Source organism: Gossypium hirsutum, chromosome D12 (genome assembly GCF_007990345.1).
Source record: "Gossypium hirsutum isolate 1008001.06 chromosome D12, Gossypium_hirsutum_v2.1, whole genome shotgun sequence".
Lineage (NCBI taxonomy): Eukaryota > Viridiplantae > Streptophyta > Magnoliopsida > Malvales > Malvaceae > Gossypium > Gossypium hirsutum.
The window spans coordinates 6,943,506-6,969,195 of NC_053448.1; the positions used below are offsets into that span (position 1 = coordinate 6,943,506).

The window sequence follows — 25,690 nt, forward strand, 5'->3', positions numbered from 1 at the left end:
ATATATGTATGTACATATATAAAATTTATAAGATATGTATATATATTCAAGTATGCATATATATTTATGAAAGTTAAAAATATGTACATAGATATGTATAGACATGTATATAAGTTAAAAAAAATAAGTATACATATATACATATATATATTTGTATGTGAATTAAACTATATGTATGTAAAAATGTGAAACATAAAAAAAATATATATTTATAACAAATAAAAAAATGTACGTGTATATATATATATCAAAGTTTGAAACTAAAATAAACAATAATAATAAGTAAATATTATTATTATTATTAACAAAATAATGAATTAATCTAAAATTTAAAAATCATAAAAAAAACATATAAGTAAATAAATAAAAATATATGGGAAAACCAAAATATCTTTAAACTTGTTACATAAATATAAATAGAAATATATAAATAATATCAATAATAATAGTAATAATAATATTATTAATTAATTAAAAAATAGCAAGTTTAAAGGACTAAATCAAACTAAAAGACGGAAATTTGGGGCGGATTCGAAATAAATAAAAAAGTGAGGGATTGATTTGAATGCGCGAATAACATAGAGGGACTGGAAGGGAAATTTTCCCTTCTCCTCTAAAACGCACAGCTTCATTGAGGACCAAATCGAGAGAAAAAAAAGAAATTTTGTGGCAAAATTGAAAAATAAAAACAAAATAGGACCCGATTGTAAAGAGCCTCAAAAGCGGAAGGACTAGGAGCGCAAATAACCCCTTTTATCCAGAAACACGCGGATGCTGGCCAAAACGACGTTGTTTTAGGGCTTAAGGATGCCGGCCAAAATGGCGTCGTTTTACAAGGGTATAAAAGCTACTATCTTGGGAAAAAAATCATTTGGCATTGAGAAAAAGAAAAAAAAAAGAAAAGGGGGGTATTCTCTCTGGACCAGGTCCAATTTCAGGCCAGGGGACCGTCGCACCGCCGCACACGGTGGCTGAAAAGATTAAAAGGTAATTTTTTATTTGTTTGTTTTTAATATAAGTTTTTTGTTAAAAAAAAAGAAAAATAAAATTGTAAAAAATGACAATAATAACAGTAAGTAAAAAAGAAAACTAAGCAGAAACGGTGATGTTCAACCTTTTGTAGTCTCTGACTTTGCTTTTGATTTCTAATGTGTAAAAAAAAGGAGAGTTACAAAACGTTTGGTTCTTGGCTTTATAGCCATTTTTACATAATTTTTCATGACAGAGGCTAGGAGCGGAGCTAGGGTTTCTGTTTTCTTTTTCTAAAAATTGTTTAGTTTGTTGGGCCATTGGGCTTTTAGGGTTTTTAAAATTTAGTTGGGTCAATTTGGTTTGTAAATAGATTCTATTTTTTTGTTTGGTTTGGGCCCCGGGCTAAATTGGTTGTACATGAATTTCTTTTCTTTCCTCCACTGCTGCCCTGTTCTTCATTATTTTTCTCTAAATCCCCTTTCCTTGTCTTTTGGACCAAAAGAGATAAATTCGCCATTTGCTCCTCTAATGCTTGTTGCCTTATAGCTATTTGTTATATGAATGCCTCCGGCTTGGCTGTCAAAGTTTTTTCATCACCCATGACCGCTGACTCCAATACCAAGTTGTTATGCGCCTTGGCGTAGGGTTTAGTCACAGGTCTAGACGAGAAAGAATTCTTACTTCAATCTATGGTTACTCAAAAAGCAGATTCGTCCTTGACTGAAGCCCCTTCCCAAATTAACGTTTGTGATAAAAATAAACTGCTTGCTTTTTATTCCATATTGACAGCCTTTTTATAGGCTCTTAATTACAAAAGGAAAGTCCTAATAGAATTCCTAATTTAGAGTTTATAAGGAAATAAAAAACCTAATATAATAAGTCTAAAACTCTAAATCCTATTCCTTCTATGATATTGTTTACCATCTAAACGTATGGCATGTTCTCCACTCAACCTATTCTCCTCACCTCCAAAAATTAAGCCTCGTAAGTATTCAGCATTTGCAGGCCCTGTACTTTGAACCATTTTAGAGAATGCGCTTTCTTCATTAGCTAGCAGTTCCTCTGGAGTACTGTGCTCTAGAACCTGAAAGAACAGAATCAGAAGTTATCTGGTCACCCGTAATTTCCCAATCCAAAGAAGACTTAATCATAGCATACAAAAAGTTCTTGTATATTTAAGCTAGACTTTGCCAAGCCATTCCTGGAAAAGAGTCAATCTTGCCTTAAGGATATTGTAGAGCTAGAATAGGTATATTAAACAGGAGGGAAAATCGAAGAAAGAAAAAGAACCAGAAATATCCAAGAATAACAACGAGTGAGAAGGCACACCTGACCAGCATCAAGCACAAGAATCTGGTCGCAGTCAATGATGGTATTTAGTCTGTGAGCAATAACTAGCATCGTGCAAGATTTAAATTCTTCGCGAATGGTTTTCTGGATTAAAGCATCAGTCTTAACATCCACTGCTGCTGTTGCTTCATCAAGAACAATAATCTTTGACCTTCGCAGCAATGCTCGAGCAAGACACAATAATTGCCTCTGCCCAACACTGAAATTCTCCCCACTCTCTAAGACCTTCAACAAGGATGGAGCAGAATTCTTTCATCAACACTTCCCTTTCTCTTGTTTCAAACGATATACAAAAAACTTTTTCCAATATAAATGGTTAAAAACGTTAAATGTAATCTTACTTTAGACACAATGACCAATTTAACAGGCACGGAGTTATGACTGTTTACCTGAACACTTGATTATACTCCAACTTCCATGAGCATAGCTACATGCTCATATTTTATACAATAAACGACAAAGAAAAGATGCCTTATATAACAAGACGTCTACGATAATTTAAGCCTGTTATTCGACCATTTTAATCATTTTTAGTTGTTTTAAGTTTTAACCGAGAGATAGCTCAACAAACATACTCGCATCACTATAATTATTTTGGTAGCCCTAAACACCAAAATTAGTTTTCTAGATTAGCAGTTAGCTGTGGGAGACAGTTCAAGAAACATACATCACAATTATTATTTTGGCAGTCCTAATCAATAAAACTAGCTCTCTAGATTAACAATTAGAAACCGTTTCCTTTTCTATTTGAATACCTCAGCATCCAGACCAAAAGAGTTCCTCCTGATTACATCCTTCAAATGCGCCCTTTCTAAAGCCTCCCAAAGGTCAGCATCATTGTGCTCATTGAATGGATCAAGGTTTAATCGAACAGTTCCTGAATGAATTAAATATGACTACGAAAATGAGAAATTTCAATCGTAGGAGATATTGTATTAGAAAATAGCGAGGAAATAAGCAGAAATATTTTAAATTCTCACTCTAGAATGTTTCTCCCTACCTGAAGGTATTATTATTCAAACAGAGAAAAGTGAATGCATTGGTCAAAATTTTGACAGAAAATTATTTCAGAAAACTTGAATAAAAAAAGAATTATAGGGTTGACGAGGTATTTTAAAGATTAAGCCACGCACTTCACCTAGTATAATCAAAAGTTAAAGTGAGTACCTGAAAAAAGAACCGGTGATTGTGGTATAATACTAAGAGCCTTTCGCAAATCTGAGAGTCCAAATCTCGAAGTATCACAACCATCGATCAAGATTCTTCCTTTTTCCAGTTCTACAATCCGAAATAGTGCATTCAGCATGCTGGATTTTCCTGCACCAGTTCTTCCAACTATCCCTATCTTTTCACTTGGAGAAGTAGTAAATGACAATCCACATAAGACTGGGGGAAGTTCGGGCCTATACCGCAGGACAACATCCTCAAACTGAATTGAACCAGATGAAGGCCAACCAGGTGGAGGACGGTGACTCTCAATTACATCTGGAGCCTCTGAAAGCAAATTGATATATGAACCTACACGTTCCACAGCATTTAAGCTATTCTCAGCTTGACTTGCTTGTCTTAAAACACCACTCAATAAACTAGTGATATTTAAAGAATAGCTCAGAAGTAGACCCATCGTGGACGCAAATGCTGCCTGGTTTTCAGCTTTTCCATTTTGCAGAACTGCAAAGGTTGCTGTCAACCAAATCATAAGGCCTCCTAACGTTTCTAACCTTATTGTGAGCCAACGATTTGAACTTGAATTTGCAAGGGTGAACCTGATATTGTTATCCATGGATTTGCCATTAACCTTAGCAACCCGTTCATAAGCTTTGTACGCACGAATGGATGACAGACCATTTAAAGCTTCTCCAAATTGTGCATAAATAGGCGATCTGGTAATCGAATCTAAGCGTTTCACTTCACGAGATGTCATCTGCCATTGCAAATGATCATTGAGACTTGTCCGGAGCAAAGATGCATTAAGTTTGGATAGACAACTTTAAAATTTCAAACAAAATTGAAATTAAAGTATTTTAAATACATCATTTCAAAATGCTAATATTTGTAATTATTTTGTTTAGATAAATAATTTAAAGAAAATTAAGTTTTGGAATTTCATGATTAAAAAAAATTATAAAGAAAATTAGTGGTATTCAAAAAATACATATATGTATGGAAAATTATGCAATATGGATATCATTAGAATTGTAAAAATATGTCAATGTTATTTTGACAATATAAAATATATACTAACATTAATAAAATGATTTCGTGGTTTAATTTTTTTATTTTGTAGTGAGGTCATGTGAATTAAAAAAAGAAGATTTTGAATGAAAATTTTGAGTTGCTTGAATTCATTTTTGAAATTCCAAGTAAAATTTGAAAGTCCTTAATTTTACACACAGACACAAAAAAAAATCATTTTTGGTATTTTCAACACATTGTTAGAAATGAAATCCCTTTTCTAAATTATTCATCCACACACACACTAAATGAAAGGTAATAATCACCATAATATTTTGAAGTGCATGCAACAGAGGTAGAACACTTGCTTATTTTAGACCCAAGTTGGAAACTAAATTATCCACAAAATGAATGCACCCTATGATGGTGGAAAGTCAATGTGCTGTGCATTCTCAACACTTAAGAAACATAAAAACCCAAGGCTTAAAACAGATGAGAAACTGAAAATTATTGGACATACCTGATAATATAGATAGGCTGCATAAAACAAGATGAGAAGTGGCATTATCGCCCACAATGAAAATATGCTCACGATGCCTATCAGTGCAAATGTCGAGAGAAGCTGCCACAACTGATTCATAAACATATTCATGAAATTAGCAACAATACGATCTATATCACCTAGATCTCTTGAAAACCTATTGATTACACGCCCAGTGGGATTGGTCTGGAAAAACAACATTGGAGCTCTTAGGATGGAGTTTAGCATCATATCATGTAATCTTCTAGCTGCACGAAGACTTGAAGTGATCAACCAAAAAGAGTTTGTCAGCGTCACAGTTACCTGAATTCATTAAAATGGTAAATAACTCATTATAATAAGTACTAAAATGGAAGGTAAAAGAGGGTATCATCATAATCTGTCATTACAGCAAGTGCAAATGAATACCAATGTAAATCATCTATTAGCTACAGAAAAAGAAACGCTTACCTGACTAAATCCTAGGAGACCATATATGACAATGTAGTACCCAGGGTGATAACTACTTGAAGTACTTTGATCTGTCCAAAAGCGTAACCAAGTGCTGCTTGAGATTCTAAGAACTTCAGTAGAAAAGTAGAATGTAAAGAGTATCATTACCACCCATAGGCCGCCTAGAGCATCCTTATACCTGCAAAATGAAAATCAGTCCTATGCTCATATCGAATTGAATTGATATAACTTCTAATTTCTTCAGGGTTTCCATATGAATTAATAAGTTGTTCATTGCGTTTTACATGTGAGTTCAAATGTAGAAGAGTTAAAACTCAAGAAGAACAAAAGAGCACTGCCATAAGTCCAATGGGCAAAACTTTTAGCAAATGATCAGTGAAAAGTAGGTATCATTTGTAGGATGCAAGACACTACTGTTGTACTACTTTTTCAGTGAACTTGATATAAAGGAGCTTCAAGTTTTATACACTAGTTCTGCCAGCACTAAACTTTTTGACTCCTTGGAAATTGTTCTTCGATTTTGATTGCTGTAGAGAGACAGACACCATTAACCAAAAGAAGCTGACAAAGGAAGTTCTTCCCAACTGAGTTTATGTTTTAGAAAAAAAAAAAGAAACATAAATAAAATCAAGTTATTGAAAAGGCCGGAGAATGATAAAGTTGTAGTTATAAAATCAAAGATTGGTCCATGCTACCTCATCAAAACATTCCAGCTGACAACACCTGTTTCCCTTTCTTCTTGCTTTACAAGTACAGCTTTCCTTCCGTTTCTTCTTTTTGCAGGATTTGCATTTTTTTGCAGCTCATTTATCTCAACCATCTCATTTGAATTTGGTTTCAAGTCTTCCAGGTCAAAATTTTTCCCATCATCCTTTTCTTCTTGTTTTTCCATTTTTCCGGCATTTTCCATCAGTTTCTGGAATAACCTTCCATTTTTGGAGATCTCCTCGAAGGTACCCTCTTCCTCAATTACACCATTTGCAACAAGGAGGATGTAGTCTACATGTGGAAGAAAATGTAGCTGGTTTGTGACAAGTATTCTGGTTTTCCCTTGCAACTCTTCCTTGATACATCTGCTGAAAACCTGCAAATGACTTCAGATGAGATCAATATGGCATAGCCTCAAGCACCCACCTTGGGGATCAAACAAAGTTGGATGATCACCCCTTACAGTTGAAAATACATCCTGATAGAAACTGAAAAAAGCTTTTCTCTTAAAAGGAAGAGATAGTTAATTCATTTTCCAATAGTTAATTCATTTTCCAAAGAAGAGTTTGCTGAGAATTATTTTTATCTTTTGGGGGGGGGGTCCTTGAAGGACACTGGTATTATGCAGAAGACAAAGTTGATCTCAACTTATTCAGATTATTGCTTCTTTTTTTCGTTTTCTAATGGGTTTGTCTTATTCAGTTTAATTATGGCCTGAAGCTATTTAAGCCATGTTTTTATTAGAGCCTCCTTGCGGGACCAGAAGTACTAGTTCAACAATTTCTTGTCAGGGTTAGGAGTCAATATATAAGAAAAAGAATTACCATCATATTACTTTTCAGCACTTTTGCTCTAATTCCTTCATCTCAACTTTAAACCGACACCAAATCTCATCCAAACTTTAACTGCTCTGACAATTTTCAATTCTTTTGACCTTGATTAATCCTTAAACATACCCTTAAAACTAATCTCGCATTTTGCAGTAATATAGATCGTCACATTCTAGTCTGATAAGCATCTATTTCCTGTTCTACAGCACTGCGAAATGAACTATGATCAGTGTAGAATGTGACAGATATTAAATGTTGATCAGAGTAGATAGACTACCTGCTGTGCAACATGCGCATCGAGGGAACTTAAAGGGTCATCAAATATATACACATCTGAATTGGAGTAGACAGCTCTAGCCAGGGAAACTCTCTGCTTCTGCCCACCACTGATATTCACCCCTCTTTCACCGATCTCAGTAAGATCATGATCCTGAAGCCCAGTATACAATGGTTAATTAGTTATGGAGACATTCAAAATAATCAAAAGAAATGACAAGTAGATGTATTAAATTCACTTAACAGGAAGTATGTCAAGATCATGCCGCAGGGCTGTAACATCAATTGTCTTCCAATACCGTTCAGGTTGAAAGCTACACCCAAACAATATGTTGTTACGAACCTGTGAAATAAAGTTTGAAGGTCAGAAACAAGTGGTAGTAGAAACTTCCATTTCCAAAGAACGCTAAAATTTGAAATGGAATCAAATATCAATGAAGAATGTAAGCAATCTGCAACCTACAGTAGCATTAAAAATCCATGAAACTTGTGGAACATAAGCGACAGTCCCTCTTATTGCAAGACTTGAATTAGCATCTGCAGGTATTTCCCCTAGCATTGCTGATACAAGTGATGTTTTCCCTTCCCCAGTTCCACCAACAATTGCAACCAGGCTGCCAACTGGCACCTCCAAATTGATATTTGATAAGGTAGGTTTCTCTGCCTGGAAAGAAAATCTAAAAAATGTCTTTATCTACGACAGAATTACATTGCAATATCAATAATGTTGATGATAAGTATGCAAGAACTTCCTAATTATAATGCTGGGAAAGCACAACCTACAGAGACTACACTGCTTAGTATAGTAGTCAACTTTATCCTAAGCAATAGTCAAAGAGTCGCAATTTTTTAAATAAGCTGCCCTTCTGGGATCACTTTTAAGTCAATAGGCATGTGATGAAGTTGGACAAGTCAGGTGCTCCATATACGACGGAAGTACCAAATTCAGTGAAAGAAAATAGCTATAATCCATTTATAAGGGTTATACCCTTTTACAGCATGGTTGGATTTCTTAAAAATAAAGGAAAGTTAAGCAAATCAAGGGAAAGGATAATTCTTTCCCTTGTTTGGATGACGTATTTTGATTAAGCAAGGGAAAGCAACGGGAGTTGGGTGAGGGGAAAAGAAACAGAAAACAATTTGGATTATGTAAAAAATCCATTTTGTCCTTCAAAGATTTTATTATTAACAATTTATTTTTATATTTGCATTTAATCTTTTTAGAAGATTAGGTCTATATTTATTAAATTTGTATTTAAAAATTTAACAATCTTATCATTAGTTTTTATCTTTTATGAAGAATATTCGTATTTTTCTATAATATTTAATTTAATTTTGTTATTAATTATTTGGAAATTTCATGTAAAATAAATAATTTCCATTCCTTTTCACAGTTTACCCAAACAAAAGATGTTAGAATTCCTTTCCTTTACTTTCCTTTATAATTTTTAACTATCCAAGCAATAATTAAATATATATTTTCCTTTAACATTCCCCTACTCTCTTTTCTTTTTCTTTCTTTAATTATATTTAACCAAACAGTGTTAAAAATCTAAAACAATGGGAAGCCTTCCAAAATAGTACCTAGAATTTAAAGATCTAATACAATAGAAATTAGAGATATTCATGGGTCAGTTCGGGTTTAAACACAATGTTAATGCACTTTATGCTTGCTCAAATTCAGTTCGAAAATGAGCCTAAAATTTTACCCAAACATATTTATATTTGTAAATAACAACCCAAGCCCATTTGAGGCCCATCCAGATTTTTTTTAATTTTTTAAAATATATATTTATATTATTTAAATTTTAATATTAATGCATTTATATTTTTTACATTTATTAAAATTTTATATAGGAATCTTAACATTTTTTTGAATGTTTATGTTAGAATATTATTTATTACTATATATTTAATTGTTATGTATTAGAAATTACGTAACATATAAATAACATAATATATAACAAACTTAGAAAACGGACTAAACCAAGCTTAGGCCTTGAATGTACAAGCTTGAGCCCAACTCATATTTAAATGGGCTTAATTTTTTTGTCTAAACCCATTTTTTAGACTTAATATTTTTGTTCAAACGCTCTCAAATTTTGAGTAAACCTTCAAGCTTAGACGAGTAACGTGGCCCATGAAAATTTCTAATAGGAAGCCCTCCAAAATATCACCTTAATTTCTACAGACTTGTAATTTACTATAAGTTAACTTATAGGGGCACAAAGAGATGTTTTTGTAAAGGATAGTAGTAGTGTTTTAGTGTTGCTTCCATTACTACTGTTGCTAAAGCAATGTGTCCTATGTAATATCCGAAGCTATAATGCTTCAGCCTGATGCCTTCACACAGACAATATCTAAAACTTTATTTCAATCTTTCTATTCTCGCAGAGTATGAAACAGACTAAATTTATTGAGTGATCATCGCTAAACCCTTCACAAGCAATACTAAATGCAAAAGTTCCATTTTAGCAAAGCAGATGACTCCAAATTTAAACAACATAAAAACAAGAATAACACTTTAGAATGACCTTTGAATCCCATGAAAAGTTTCCATCCTTAATTGAGATGGCTGGAAGCCCTGGCTGAAGAGGTGGATTTGGTGCTAGAACCCTCTCTTCAGCTAAGAAAAGCTCCTGAAGACGTTGCAATGACACATTTGCATTTACGACCTGAAAAACCAAGCTTTAGATTGTCAAATAGACAACTGAAACTATTTTGAATCTTTTAGCAATCCTACTGAACTTAATGACAAGTAAACCTTGAAAATTGTTGCAGCTGCATAACAATACAAATAAGGTTCAACAAAAAATCACGTGCATTATTAAATTCTTTAAGTTTACTTTCCTTTCATTACCATAAACTCATTATATTTATCAAATAGCTCTTAAGTTATTGAGTGACTAACTGGTTTTGTAGTCTAGCCAATAGATCAAAGCAAACGTGTCTTCAGAGGTAATGTGTAAACCTGACTTAACAAATTAGGAAGTGTGCTCAGAGGACATCGTAGCAGTTTAAAGAGCGAAAGTGATGTGAATGCCCTTGCCGGTGTTAAATCCCCACCAAGCAAAGTGAATGTCCCAAATGAAACTACTGTCACAACAACTGGTATGCTGTTCAGTATGAAACTGTTAAACTGCAAGAAAGAGAAGTTAAATGGAAAATAAATAATAAAAAATATAAATAAACTCAAATTGTGTGGTAAAACACATGAATACTTCATGTAGCTTGATTGCTAGTATGTGAACAGCTAGTGCAACATGCATAGATCAGCTACATAGAGAAATGAGTTTTTGACCATGTTCATTTTGCGAGCATTTTGTATAATGGGCCAAGATACTAATGTAGCAACAGATCACGAGTATGTGTCACAACTTATTATAAATCAAAAACAAGGTAGCAATAATGTAAGCCATCTTTCCCATAACCTGGATTAAAACAGGGAATCTGAGATTATGAATGATTACAACCATAATCACATTTTCCCTCAAATCAAGTTGTGAAGGCATACTTGTAAATTTTATGGTTGGTGTTACATTTTCCGGTGCAAAAGGAAGTACACTCGTTGATTTTACATGGCAACTGGCAACTTCATACTCTATTTTGGCATTTCATATGGCAAAGACACATGCAAAGAAAAAATGGACTAGAATTTCAAATATCATACAGCAGATAGTAGCTGAGCTCTCCGAAGCCAAGACAGCTCATCATTTCGTATACTGTGAACTCTTGTCTGAAAGCTCTTCTCCCATGCATAAAATCTGAAAATTTTCCAAGCATAGGACCAATAAGCAATATCAAATGGAAAAAAATATATTGAAAATCCAAGGGAAATGCTTTCTAAATTCAACCATACTTCACTGTGTCCATAGCAGCTAAAATTTCGTTCATAAAGCTGACTCTCCTGTCAGTCCACTTTAGTCCTTCCTTGGTCATTATTCGCATTTTGCTAATCACAATGGTCTGTCCCCAAATAAATAGAGGTAATGTTAAGGCATGATCAATCATCACAAAGATGGTTTAAATAATTTCATCTTGCAGGGAACCAAAAAAAGAAGATAATAGATGCAAACCACGAAAATATTTTTCCCAACTTGAGTGTCACAGTAACTTGCATTGACTGGCAGACTTCTCCGTGAGACAAGATTTAATCCAATGATTTGGTTTTTCTACCTATGTCACCACTCATGCTCTTTTTGCTTTCTTTCCCTCTCTGATCTATAAGTAGTCTGAATGAATTAAGGAGATAACTGCTATGTTAACTCCAGAGAAAGGGGCTTTAACTACAGCCTTAAATATGGGAAGCTGGCAGAAAATGATTACAATGACTGGCATCAATTTCATCAAGTAAATTCTCACTTTGCTAAGAAAATGAAATCTATCACTTCAAGAATTGAAAAGGGTAGGAAACAATTAAAAACAAAGAGTTTCAATAAAATATTAAAAAAGGCAATAAAGATTTGTACCTGCAGTGGAACCATGAGAACTAGAATTACTGATCCAAGAAGTGAAGCAACACCTAGTTGCTGATAAAGAAGAACCATGGAAATAATGATACGAAACGGAGCTGACCACAACACGTGAAGTTGTTGGCATATTTGCTAAACAAAGTAAAGTAGTATCAATAATAGTTCAGATCAACTCTCTAACCAACATGGGAAGAATAAAAAAAATGGAGAAAAGATGGACGCAAAATACAAGATTAATTGCAACTTGCAAATGTTAAGCACATTTTGGTCTAGGATCATAACAATATAGATGTCCTCCCATGTTATGTTCTTGTTAGGTCAACAAGTTATGATAGAAGAAGCTACCATATATTAACATGAATATTGTTTTTAACACTATTAAAAAAAAACCTAACTTAGTTTAAACTAGACCTCTTCAAGGACCGGCTTACTCACCCAAAATTTGAGAGGATTTGGGCAAAAATATTAGGCTTGAAAAATGAGCTTGGGCAAAAAAATTAGTCTTGTTAAAATATGGCTCGGGTTATAAAAATTAGATTTATGGTAATATATAATACTATAATGTAAATTAGAAAAATGTTAAGTTGTCTATACATAAAATTCTAATAAATAAAAAAGTATATTAAATTATTAAATATTAAATTAAAAGCAATATAAATTTTTTTCAAAAAAAATTTTAAAAAAAAATATAGAGGAGCTTAAAATAGGCTTGGGTTAGTCATTTACAAATATACGCGGACCTGGGTAAAATTTTAGGCTCATATTTCGAACCAGGCCAAGCTTGGGCAAGTATAAAGTGTGGTAATATCGTGCTTAAGCCTAGTCCAAACCTAACCCATCCTGTGAACAATTCTGATTTAAAGATCATAAATCCACACTCAAATTTTTCTACTTTTGTAACCAAAATGGCCAATATATTCGCTAGATGTTTCAAAATCTCAAATTTCAGTTGACAGTTATATCGATTATATCAATGGCAACATTCTACAATGAACTTTGGCTCAAGTGCCATTGTTGAAGCTGACTTCCATGCAGCACAAGAAGCAGACCAAGCTGCCGAGCCATGCAGTTGCAACTAAAGCTCATGCTGTTGATTCATTTTGGTTACTTCAAGTGTTTGTTTTGTTACTTAGTTTGATTTGAACTGTATTGTCATTGTACTTGATGTAATTAGGTAATGTTTGAGTTGATAAACTAGCTTTACCAAGTGTGCAAGTTTTGTTTTAACAAGTTACAATGCTACTTAGTAGGGTTAGGTAGATGGTTAGGTAACTTTGTATTATTTTGACCAGCTGAAATGCTTGGTATATGTAATGGCATCATGCCTTAATTCAATGTAATAAAATCTTTCAGAAATTCTTCTTAAATTTCTGGTCTTTACTCAAGTTTTTTACTCAAGTTCTTAAGCTGAACTTTCTTGTTTGTTCAGCAAGACATTGATGCTTCTTGATTAAGCTTCTGTGAAATCTCTCATTCTGTTTTCATAGTTTCAACAATTGATATCAAGAGCTTATTTCTTAGTGGACCTGTCATTCTTCAAGTCTAAAAATCATGTCTTCATCTGGATTTTCTCTAGCTCCACCACCAGTGTTCAATGGTGAAGGCTACTATATTTGGGTAGTGAAAATAAAGACCTACCTGCAAGCATTTGACTTGTGGGAGATTGTTAACTCGGATGTTGAACCAGCAACTCTAAGAGCCAATCCTACTGTGGCTCATATCAGGCAGCACACAGATGAAAGAACCAAGAGACACGAGGCCATGTCTTGCATCCAAAACAGTGTATCTGATGTGATTTTCACAAGGATCATGACTTGTGAGTCACCAAAGCAGGACTAAGATAAGCTGAAGGAGGAGTTTTAAGGGACTGAAAGAACAAGACAGCAACAACTCTTGAATTTGAGAAGAGACCTTGAAAATTTGAAGAAGAAGGAATAAGAAATAGTGAAGCAACACTCAGACATAATTATGTTTGTTGTGAACAGCATTAGATTGCTTGGGGACCAGTTTAGTGAAGCAAGAATAGTGGCAAAGGTCATTGCAACCTTACCTAAGATATGAAGCCAAGATCTCTTCCCTTGAAGACTCAAGAGATCTGACAAGCATCTCTTTAACTGAGCTAATCAATGCTCTTTATGCTCAAGAGTAAAGAAGAGCCAGCAAATAAGAGGAGCATCAAGAAGATACCTTCCACGCCAAAAGCAGACCTGCCTCTAGCTTCTCTGGCTACAAGGGGAAGAAAGTCTGGTCTGACAAGCCTAGAAGAGATGGAGCAAGAAGAAGATATTCACCTTGTCCACACTGCAAAAGGCTCAGTCATCTAGGAGAAAATTGTTGGTTTAGGTCTGATGTGTAGTGCAAAGTCTGTAAAAAAATGGGCCACTTTGAGAAAGTTTGCAGAAACAAAGGCAAGCTGAAGCAAAACTAGCCTCAACATCCTAGAGCTGAAGCTCAAGTGGTAGAAGAAGGTAGTGACCAGGAAGAGCAAGTCTTTGCAGTCTCTTACTCAGCAGCCAAAGGAAAAGCCACAAAAGGATGGCTGATAGACAGTGGTTGCACAAACCACACGACTCCTGATGCTGCTATTTTCAAGAACTTAGACAGAACCTTCAATACAATGGTGAAAGTTGGCAATGAACACTTTATCAAAGCAGAAGGCAAAGGAGATATGCTAATTGACACCCCCACAGGTATCAAACTTGTTTCAAATGTCTTGTTTGTGCCTGAACTTGATAGAAATCTACTTAGTATAGCTTAGTTGCTAGAAAAGGACTATTCAGTAGTGTTCAAAGGCAAAGAAATCCTGATCAGTGATCCATGTGGATCGAAACTCATGTCAGTGACCATGGCTGACAGAAGTTTTGTTGTGGACTGGAATAAGGGTTCAGATAGTGCCTATACAGCTTCTTTGGATGAATCCAAGCTATGATACAAGAGGCTAGGTCATGTCAACTACAAGTCAATGGTTCAGCTGACCTAAAAAGACTTGGTTGAAAACTTCACAAAATCAGTTGAGAATGAAGATGTTTGTGAAGTGTGTCAGCTAGGAAAGCAAGCTAGACAGTCATTTCCTTTGAACAATGCCTGGAGAGCTTTAGAAAAGCTGCAGCTAGTCCAACTGATGTGTGTGGCCCTATGAAGACACAGTCTTTGAATGATAACAGGTATTTCATCCTTTTCATTGATGATTATTCGAGGTTTTGCTAGGTTTACTTCTTAAAGCACAAGTCAAAAGTAGCCTCAGTGTTTTAGAAATTCAAGGCTGTAGCAGAAACAGAATCAGGGTGCAAGCTGAAGATATTAAGGTCAGATAATGGCATAGAGTACACTTCAGTAATATTTCAGGGCTTTTGTGGTGAAGCAGGCATCAAGCACCAGCTTACAAACACTTACACACCTCGGCAAAATGGTGTTAGTGAAAGAAAGAATCGAACTTTGCTGGATATGACAAGATGCCTAGTGTTTGAGAGGAATTTACCTAGAACCTTTTGGGCTGAGGCAATTAACACTACAATTTACAACCAAAACAGGCTACCAACCAAGGCATTGGTTCATAAAACCCCATTTGAGGCCTGGTTTGGGATTAAACCATCACTGGCACACCTAAGGGTCTTTGGCTACATATGTTATGCACATGTTCTAGCGGTAAAAAGAGACAAGTTGGCCAAGAAGGCTCAACCTGGCATCCTGGTAGGATATAACAGTATCAAGAAAGGCTATAGGGTTTTGGATCCTTCATCCAATAAAGTCTTTGTGACCAGGGATGTTGTATTCGATGAGAAATTAGGCTGAAACTGGAATAAAAATGAATCAAAGACTGCTGCCGAAGACTTGATGACAGATCAGACTGAAGCTAATCAAAATGGTCCTGAAATGGGCATTGACCATGAGCCAGTCAGAAGAACCAGACCTTTGAGTGAAATATATGAGAGGGATGAAGTGACTACTATTGAACCAAGCTGCTTTGAAGAAGCTGAAGCTCAACAAAGATGGAAACATGACTTGCTTGATGAAATGTGCATGATTCACAAGAATCATACATGGGAGCTAGTTGCAAGACTAGCCAACAGGAAGGTCATAGGAGTAAAATAGGTGTTTCGAGCCAAGCACAATGCTGATGAAACTCTGAACAAGCTAAAGGCAAGACTAGTTGTGAAGGGAGTCAATCAAAAGTTTGGCACTGACTACTTTGAAACATTTGCATTAGTGATCAGACTTGACACAATCAGGTTATTAGTTGCTTTGGCTATATAAAAGCAGTGGAAAATTCATCAACTCGATGTAAAGTCTGCTTTCCTCAATGGTTTTCTTGATGAGGAGATTTATGTTAAACAGCCTGAAGATTTCAAAGTTGCAAGCAAGGAGGACAATGTGTACAAGCTGAAAAAGGTCTTGTATGGCTTAAAACAGGCACCAAGAGCCTGGTATGATAGAATTGACACTTACCTAGCAAGCTTGGGGTTTGAGAGAAGCATTAGTGAGCCAACCTTGTATGTGAAAAAGGAGGGTGATGAAACACAGCTTATAGTCTCCCTATATGTGGATGACTTACTGGTGATAGGAGGAAACCATGATATGCTGGCAAATTTCAAAAACAAAATGGAGTGCATGTTTGAGATGTCTGATTTAGGAGAAATGACTTACTTCATTGGCATGGAAGTGACGCAAACTCAGCAAGAAATTTTCCTAAGTCAAAAAGCTTTTGCTTTGAAAATTCTGAACAAATTCTCAATGTTGAACTGCAAAACAAGCAGCACACCAATTGCCATTGGAGAAAAACTGACCAGCCAAGGTGATTTCGAGAAGATAGCTGAGTCAACCTACAAAAGTTTGGTTGAATGTTTGCTCTACTTGATAGCTGCTAGACTAAAAATTATGTTTGCTATAAGTCTGTTGTCTATATTTATGCATTGCTGCAATGTGAGGCATTTCCAAGCTGCCAAAAGAGTTCTCAGGTACATCAAAGGTACACTGAGCTTTGGAATGATGTTCACCAAGGTTGATAGCATGAAGCTGCTTGGATATGCTGATAGTGGTTAGGCTAGATCGATAGATGATATGAAGAGCACCTCAGGATATCTGTTTACCCTTGGTTTAGCTATTTTTTGTTGGAGTTCAAAGAAGCAAACTGTTGTTGCTCAATCAACAGTTGAGGCAGAGTATGTGGCAGCTACAGGAGCTGTTAACCAAACAATTTGTTTAAGGAAAATCATGGCAGATTTAAATCTACACCAAAGGAAAGCAACAGAGATCAGATGTGATAACCAATCTGCTATTGCAATTGCAAAGAATCCAGTTTTTCATTGGAGAACCAAGCATTTCAAGATTAAGTTTCATTTTGTTAGGGAAATGGAACAAGCTCAAGAGGTGAAACTGATTCATTGCAATTCTGAAGAACAGCTTGCTGACATCTTGACAAAGCCTCTTTGTGTGTCAAAATTTACAGTTTTAAGAACCAAATTAGGAGTATGCAACATGCAAGCCAAAGAAGAGTGTTGAAGCTAACTTCCATGCAGCACAAGAAGTAGACCAAGCTGCTGAGCCATGCAGTTGCAACTGAAGCTCATGCTGCTGATTCATTTTGGTTACTTCAAGTGTTTGTTTTGTTACTTAGTCTGATTTGAACTAAGTTGTCATTGTACTTGATGTAATTAGGTAATGTTTAAGTTGATAAACCAGCTTTACCAAGTGTGCAAGTTTTGTTTTAACAAGTTACAATGCTACTTAGTGGAGTTAGATAGATGTTTAGGTAACTTTGTATTATTTTGACCAGCTGAAAAGCTTGGTATATGTAATGGCATTATGCCTTAATTCAATGTAACAAAATCTTTAGAAAATTCTTCTTCAATTTCTGGTCTTTACTCAAGTTTTTTACTCAAGTTCTTAAGCTGAATTTTCTTGTTTGTTCAGCAAGACATTGATGCTTCTTGCATAAGCTTCTCTGAAATCTCTCATTCTATTTTCTTAGTTCCAACAGCAATTTTTGTATTCATCTTGATACTGTCAACGGATCATCATCTTTCTTAAAGTACCGACATAAGGCAAAGTTTTAAATATAACAGGATATTTACTAAAAATTTTCTAAAATATACTGTACTTTGTCTTTATGGACTTTGATTCTAAATGCATAATACACCATTCTTCGAATCGATTAACACTTCCATTTTCACAACAATCAGACATGGACCATACCTGAAGTGCAGTAGCATCTGTTGTAATCATATTTGTTATCTTTCCAGAAGGGAAATTCTTGCGAGCCTCATGAGTCAATCTCAAAGATTTGTGAAATATAGCTGCCACCTATGACAGAAACAGTAAAATGCAATTAAGTCACCAATTTGAAATGGATAACTCAGCCTCTACTTGAAAAGCAAAAGAGGCTCCATGTGCTTCTTTGTGTCTATTTTAGGAGGAAGGAACTATATTACCAGAGTAGATCGTAGACGAAAACCAACACGCCAAACATTCTGCATGTACTGAGCCTCAAGCAGTACAACACATAACTGAAATAAGTCGAAATAAGTCACATTATCAGAACAGAAGAAAGCTCTCCACGGCATCACTTCTTTGAACTTTCATGAATAGCTAATATAAGCAACAGCCTTCTTCTTTTGTTGAAGAGAAACAAACATATGGACAAAGACAATGATAGCAACACAGCTATTCATATTACATAAGAAATGAGAGAAAGCATGAATAAAATGCTTGAGTTAAACAGACCACAATATTCAGGTTTGTTGCAAAAAACATATACAATGCTATGCTATGAAATAATTTGTACAAAAGAAAACTCTAAACTGGGAGAATCCAGGTTTATACTAAAAAAGGAAATCCAGATATGGAAACACAAAATTGGGACCATACCACTCCAAGAAACATCAAGAAGGCATAGATGTAACCAACCCATGCTGGGTCACCTCGTTGCATAGACTGCAGACCATAACAAGAGAATTATAAATTTAACACAGAGCACAGAATGACAAAGTAGAATCATCACTAAATGATGAAAAATTAAAAATTTGTCTACCACAGTATTACTTTGGCCAGAGAAAAATCTTTGTGTTACTTGTTATTACTTAAAATTTCTATAATTTCTTAAAATACATACATCCTCAGTAGAACTATAGGGTTATTGAATCTGAAATCAACATTTCTCTTCTATAGCAGAATAAACAAATAGATACAAGAGGTCATTTCTTTAATTAGGCCTTAACCAGGAAATAGGAAAATAAACATAAACCTGTAAGAGATGGTTCAACAACATAGGCCCCGCAAACTGACAAAGGTCACATCCAATCTGCAATGTGCAAATAGGAATTCATAAGCCAGCATTCAAAAGTTTGTTACAAATTCTTTAGACAATTTAGTCATATTATCATGAAATGCTAAGTCTCCAATATGACTTTCTAGTAGGAAAACTCTACATTTTATCTATAGAAAATATGCACACTCAAAATGGCTAAGACTTATTATTGGTCGAGATTAGCATAAGCGAGACTCATGCTCATGAACAGGATGAGGGTTGCAAAACTTAATTTATTACCGTTTCAAATAGTGGCCACTGAAGGAGCATCTAAGCTACAACACATATGGTAAAGGATGCAAAATTCTTCAATACAGTAGATGGCGTAGATAAATGAAGAAAAACACCTACCATGTATAAAATAAATTATAATTACTAAAAATTTCGAGCTCACAAAACACGAAACATGTATCACCTAAATATAATCCTGTTCTCTTAATTCAAATAACTTAATAATTTATCATCAAATTAATTTCCATGAGAAATACGAATAGCATGCTCATTACCTTGAAAACACCCCCCAACCAAAACCTGCATGATTCATTTATAGAGAAATAGTTAATATAGGTAAGGCAAGATGACATCTAGACTTGATAGAGGAATTCTTCAGGATGCATAAGTTCTTATTAGTCATTACCACTATTATAAAGGAAGGGAAAAGTGTAACCACATAGTTGACTAACCTTCCTCCCAAGCTACTATTCAGTGCTCTCAAAAGCCATGGCTTAGATCTTTTAGCTTCTTTGTCCCAACATCTATGGAATCTGTAGAGGTAGAAATTGCTATCTTTGAGTGATTGTATGCATTATCATGTGGAAGCAAATGCAAGGAAGTGACAGAATGCTAACTTATGAATCAGTATTTCGGTCTGATCCCATGTATCCAACTTCCAAACATCCCTCTCAGTGATAGGTCTTTTATACCCTTGCAGCATTAGTGGAGTAATCCATCCGAAAAAAATTCCTGTCAAATCATATTGCGTAAAACTTTGAACTAGAAGCTCACAAGTTCATAGTAAAGCATCACTTACCTATGATTTGAGCAAAATTTATATTTGCGAAAATCATAGAAAACATTTAATATCTGTCTTTATATATAAATGGACTATGTTGCTTTGGCTATTTACTTTTCCCTAAATACCATGTTAGACAATTATTGGAAACCTTACACTGGACATGTGTGTGGGGATTCAAGCCCTAAACCTTTCAAATATTATGTGGCCCGGGGGGGGGGGAATCAAATGCAACGGATGAACACGTAATCATGTTCGACACTTCTCTCGAGTTCCACGCAACATGGACCAAGGATGCCAAACTTCTGATAAAGAGTATATAGATTCTTTTGACAAGAACATCCAAGACTAGCACATATCATTATCTTATTGACAGACTAGCCAAGTCATTACCTAGTTATAGTTCCATCATAATGGTTCTTTTCCACAAATAACCAGCAAACCTGAAATCAATTGAACTCTTTGAACTTGTAGTACCAGGACCAAACATTCAGAGGACTTACTCGGATAAAGGAAATGCAGACATACATATACACACAGACACACATAATATATAATATAAATATACATTCTGTTCACAATGTAGAACATCCCAATCCCATTACTTGCACATATTAATATAACATCTGTCCTTATGTACAGTCTAGCGCAGCAATTACATAGTTATAGTTCTATCTAAATGATACTTTTCTAAAAATAATTAGCAAACCTGCAGCATTTGTAATTTTGAACTTGTGGTATCATAATCTCTCAATCAAAGTACTTACTTGAAATAATGCTGGCCTGCCTCTCAGGGCATATTTGCTCTCCTCCAGAAAGTGGTTCATATTTTTCATCATCAAGAGAATCACTTTCAATCAAACGATACCCAGGGGAGAGATGGAGATTAGGAAAATAAACAAGTAGAAGAATCCCAAATAAAACCTACACCGGAAAATAAGCACAATAAACCAAACTGCCATAAAGACTTGAAGACAAAAATCATTAGAACTCATTGTCAAAGAAATTGTCCAAATTTCTGTCCCAAAGGGTTTAAATTTAGACCACCCTACCAAGTATTAAAATTTGACCAAAAGCTTCAACTTGATTAATTTAAATCTATAATAATTAAAATGAAACTAATTCATGTCAACCTAAATTGAGACATTAGCAGCTAAAGTGATGAATGCTTGGGAAAAGAGGTGATGCCAATAATTCCAGAGAGATAAAAAGAGAGAGTTATTGTCTCTCTTTAATTTTCGTTAAGTTTTTGTACTGCACAACTTGCTAGTGACGCAGCTTTTAGCCAGACTTCAAGAGGTTCGTAAAACTAGGAGAGGTATTATGGCACCAAGGCAAATATAAAAGCAGGTAAAGACTACTTCTATAGAGATACTAGAAAAAAACGAAAATGGAAAAAGGCAAATATACAGAACAAACCTGACAGAATACTGTGCTGATGGTCAAATACAATGCGTAGCTGCATGAGCAAATAACCTTATCAATGATGTGTTCTGTTTACACAGTTTAATGGACTATATTTTATCTAGTCAGGCAAAAGAAATAAAAAAGATATGCTTCAAAAAAGCCTTTTCCTTTGAATGATATCAGTCCATATCTCCAACTACTTAACTGTTCTCAAAAGTATGAAAGTTTCTATATGATCCAAAATAGTTTCCTGTGGTCAAATTTCTTTAGTACATAATTTTAGAAGCTAAAAGAATCATTACTGCTGATGGTGGGTCTTCTAGAAATACTGGTATGTATAAAAGGAGAAGAAAAAAGAAAAGATAAATGACCTTCTCCCTAATATATTACTATTCCAGAACCAGAAAGGTATTTTTTGCTTAGAGATTTATGAACTGACAAACTGATCCCAAAATATTCATAGGATGAGACTTAAAAAGAGCATGTATATGAGAAAAGGATTATAGATTCATATAAAGAGCTTTTTGCTTATATTGCACCCCCCCTCCCTCGAGAAAAAGAAAAGAAAAATGCTTATGGAATTTTATTTTTTTAAAGCGGCTTATGGTCAATAAACTTAAATTGAGGAATGGGAGGAATCTAACCTATTGTGCAGATCCTTCACTGGAAGAATGAGATTGAGAAGCACAGCATCCCCAACCAGAACATAAACAACTCCAAAACGCACATACCACCGAAACTCACGGATGTAACTTTTTGTTTCCAGTCCTATCATAAAAAGCACAGAGCACCAAGTTGTAGCCTCAATGATCAAAGAGGTTACCTGCAAGAGCGTAAATTATAAAACATAATATGGTAACACCTTACCATGACCAAATAGAGTAAATAAATTGGATGAAATAAGCAAATAAACTCAGCAAAAGAAACAACTGGTCTGTTTTTAAAGCTATAATAGTCCAACAATTAAACTTAAAAATACAGAAACTTACCTCATAGGGAGCAAGGCCAGTCGTTCCGTTTAAATTAAAGATCGAACTACCCATCAACAACCTTAGTATTGGTTCAACGGTACAATAACCAGCCAAAAAACCAAGTATATAGCAATAGTATTCTGGACTCACAGAAAACCTTTGGACTTTGGAATTCTTCTTAATTAGCCATATACGATAACAGCACAGGCCCAGAAGAACCAAGTGAGAAATGAATAACACACCAGAGTCGATAGCACAAGGTGTGTATGCACCAAAAGCACCATCAACTAGTTTTGTCCAAGCTTCATTTTGCTTTGGTTGACAATACCAAACCAATGGTTCAAACGCCATCACTAACCACCACTCTGAAAGACAAAATCGATTAGCTATTTGTTGAACTCATCTTCTGCTTCACGTGATTTGAAATGTAACAGGAAATTTTATGCATAGTTAAGGACTTAATAAAACGTCATGTCTACATTGAAGAAAAGAAAGCGGCAGTCGTGCTTAAAAATTAAAAAAAATTTTGTAGTAAATGAGAACTGTAGACACCTAAACACGAATAATACAAGGAAAGAAAGAAAAAATCCAACCAAGATTCCAACATAATAAAACCACATTTGGAATAAAGGAAGACATGACCATTTCAATCTATGCTATTAAAGTGATTAAAGATTCAAGTTCTATGTTTTCAATAATCGTCCCCATTCAGACCAAAAAAAATATTTACGTCAACAAAAGTCTCAGTGGCACTTTAAACGATTAAACTTGTTCCAGTTCTAAGCAATATGAAATCCCAAAGCTCAGAATTGTGATTCAAGTTCCCTCTTCCTGCAGTCAGTCTGAAAAATAACGAGAGCAACAAAGATGGATACCTGTAATTGTAGGACAGGACAGTGTTGTGGTAGTTGAAAGGCTTTGAGTAGTAAAGCTATGAGAGTTTCAAGGAATCTAGGATTCTGGGTTACGGTAATTGGGATGCATGATTAATCATGTATATATATCGTTTGACAATAAATCAGAGAAGAAGAGGTTGGCTGGATTATTTTAAAAAATAAAACGTAGGGGATGGGGATGGGGATGGGGATGGGGATGGGGATGGGGATGGGGATGGGGATGATGCTGACAAAGAGACAAGACAAAGTCAAAAATAGATGTAGCGACAATCATACATGAAAAAAATTACAAAGTCAAAAATAGATGTAGCGACAATCATACATTAAAAAAATTAATGCTCCAATACTCACCATTAATTTGTAAACGTTCGGTCTTTTTTTAATATAACTCATATATTATAAAATTAATACAAGTGGTGAGTCTTTAAATGTTATTTAAGGGTAAAGACCAAAACTCTATTATTATAATATTAATTTGTTAACAAATTTATTAGTTCTAAACGGATGATATTTCAAAAACTTTTTTAAAAAAAGTTCACTTCCTTCTCAATAATAATCATTTAACTTTCTTTTTGTTTAATTTGCTTGAAACCAACGTGATAGGCTGAGACTTTATTTAGTACGCAACTATTACATGACTTTCAAATGACAAGACATTTGGTAGCCTTTATAAATAACAAGGTTAGGTGACTTTTTTACTTAAGTTAGGAGATAGCTTTCACTTGTATCTAAATATGTTTTAAGCATTACTCATCTTTTATTCAACTTCAATTATTTTTGTTTCAATTTTATCTTCAACCAATAATCACATATTACAAGTATAGTGTTCATGGGTCGAGTAACCCCTCCAAATAAGTTGGCTCAACCCATCTTGGGTCAAGTTTGGATAAAGATTTTTGTCAACCAAACTTAACCTGTATTGAAATTTAATTGTTTTTAAAAAATTATTTAATTTTAATTATAAAAGTATATAAATATTAATATAACATTATATTTTTTAAATATTTTTAAACAGTAATATTTTATTGTTTTATATGTTTTAATATGTAAAATTATATTAATATTAATCTTTTATTATGTTAATATTAAAATTATATATTTTATTTTACTAATTATCATATTAAATCAATTACAATTGGATCAAAGCACTAGGATGTTACATTCTCTATTACAATTTTCACTTATCAAATATTTTCTTATAAACTTTCATAACTTTTCAATTTATTCCCTTTTTGTCATAAAAGTTCAATATTTACTAATTAATCATATTAAATCAATTTTCTTTATTGTTACACTTTAATCACAAAATTTATCTTAAAATCTTGTTTCACATATCAAATTTATATGTATTTCACTTATATCATTTCATCCATATATTTTCTCAAGTTTAGCAATTTAATCCTTGCCAATATAAAAATTCCATATTTTTCCACAAATTCACTTTTGTTATGAATATCTTATCCTTCCTCAAAATTCCAACGATTTCCAAATACATTAAAAGGACTGTTGGTAGTCCTTTAGTTAAGGAATTTATGCCCGGCGGAGATGTTGTCCTCACTCTTCTTCAGCAGAATCTGTCTAAAACACAAGCTCAAATGAAACGTGCGGCTAACACACACTGCCGTGAGGTGGTTTTCCAGGAAGGAGATTGGGTTTATGTCAAACTCTAACCCTTTCGTCAAAACTCAGTGCGCCTCCAGCGACATTGTTGAGTTTTTAATCAATAACTAAAGATCAAAAACAAAGTTTAATGTTTGAAAGATGAAAAAACACAAGCAAAAGGAATGTTGGATGATGAAGATGAAAGATTTTCTTCATTACTTGAATAAGTACAAAGACCACATACATAAGTAGCTCAAATTACATTGGTTAAAGACAAAGCTTGCTTGTGCAAGTATCTAAGCTATTAAATCAACTTAATGACAATTTAAATGACTACTAAATCAGCTAAGCACATGATTAAACCTCAGTTGATCAAACAAAAATGATTACAACACAAACTAGCAAAAGTCAACTATGCAAAAGCTCATCATGGATATTAGCATGCTTCTGCTGTTTTCCTGGTTATTTGCATGCTGATGCTGAGTAGCTTAGATGCTTGCATGCTACTGCTATGTTGCCACCTTTTAACACTCATCCTTGGCTACAAAGCAGTAAACTTTAATTTCCTTCTTCAGATACTTGAATCTTGTAGCAGCTAATGGCTTGGTCAGAATGTCTACAACTAAACCTTCGAGCAGTAATAAATCAAGTTGACTTCTTTTGGCAATTCTGCCTCCCTCACAAAGTGATATTTAATCTTGAAATGATTGGTCTTGCTATGA

General features: G+C 34.4%; 1 protein-coding gene across 3 annotated transcripts; it reads right to left on the reverse strand.

Moving 5' to 3' along the window:
• Window positions 1-1,723: 1,723 nt before the first annotated feature.
• Window positions 1,724-23,485, reverse strand: LOC107945210 (ABC transporter C family member 12). 3 transcript variants are annotated; one of them, XM_016879096.2, is made up of 27 exons: window positions 23,346-23,485; window positions 22,489-22,835; window positions 22,144-22,322; window positions 21,512-21,551; window positions 20,860-21,016; window positions 19,929-20,043; window positions 19,764-19,844; window positions 19,587-19,611; window positions 19,018-19,074; window positions 18,642-18,707; window positions 18,206-18,280; window positions 17,970-18,077; window positions 11,775-11,909; window positions 11,165-11,271; window positions 10,976-11,069; window positions 10,277-10,444; window positions 9,840-9,980; window positions 7,769-7,969; window positions 7,550-7,648; window positions 7,307-7,459; window positions 6,187-6,575; window positions 5,489-5,669; window positions 5,018-5,341; window positions 3,490-4,246; window positions 3,078-3,199; window positions 2,302-2,547; window positions 1,724-2,056 (listed from the first exon to the last, which is right to left on the reverse strand). In XM_016879096.2, exons 2-27 carry the CDS (start codon window positions 22,819-22,821, stop codon window positions 1,862-1,864), a joined length of 4,548 nt encoding a protein of 1,515 aa, XP_016734585.2. In that variant the 5' UTR covers window positions 22,822-22,835; window positions 23,346-23,485; the 3' UTR covers window positions 1,724-1,861. The 3 variants fall into 3 exon arrangements, with proteins under 3 accessions (XP_016734585.2, XP_040964276.1, XP_040964277.1); XM_041108342.1 differs by lacking the exons at window positions 20,860-21,016; window positions 21,512-21,551; window positions 22,144-22,322; window positions 22,489-22,835; window positions 23,346-23,485 and adding an exon at window positions 20,486-20,508; XM_041108343.1 differs by lacking the exons at window positions 19,587-19,611; window positions 19,764-19,844; window positions 19,929-20,043; ... (3 more) ...; window positions 22,489-22,835; window positions 23,346-23,485 and adding an exon at window positions 19,321-19,386.
• Window positions 23,486-25,690: the final 2,205 nt, after the last annotated feature.

Bases quoted from the DNA above. Each gene is read 5' to 3' on its own strand.
- LOC107945210 (XM_016879096.2), bottom strand. From the start codon at position 22,821: ATGGCGTTTGAACCATTGGTTTGGTATTGTCAACCAAAGCAAAATGAA. The intron at 6,576-7,306 runs GTAGTCTATCTA...AGTCATTTGCAG, and splicing joins ATGCGCATGTTGCACAGCAG to GTTTTCAGCAGATGTATCAA. The intron at 2,548-3,077 runs GTATTCAAATAG...TCCTTGTTGAAG, and splicing joins CTTTTGGTCTGGATGCTGAG to GTCTTAGAGAGTGGGGAGAA.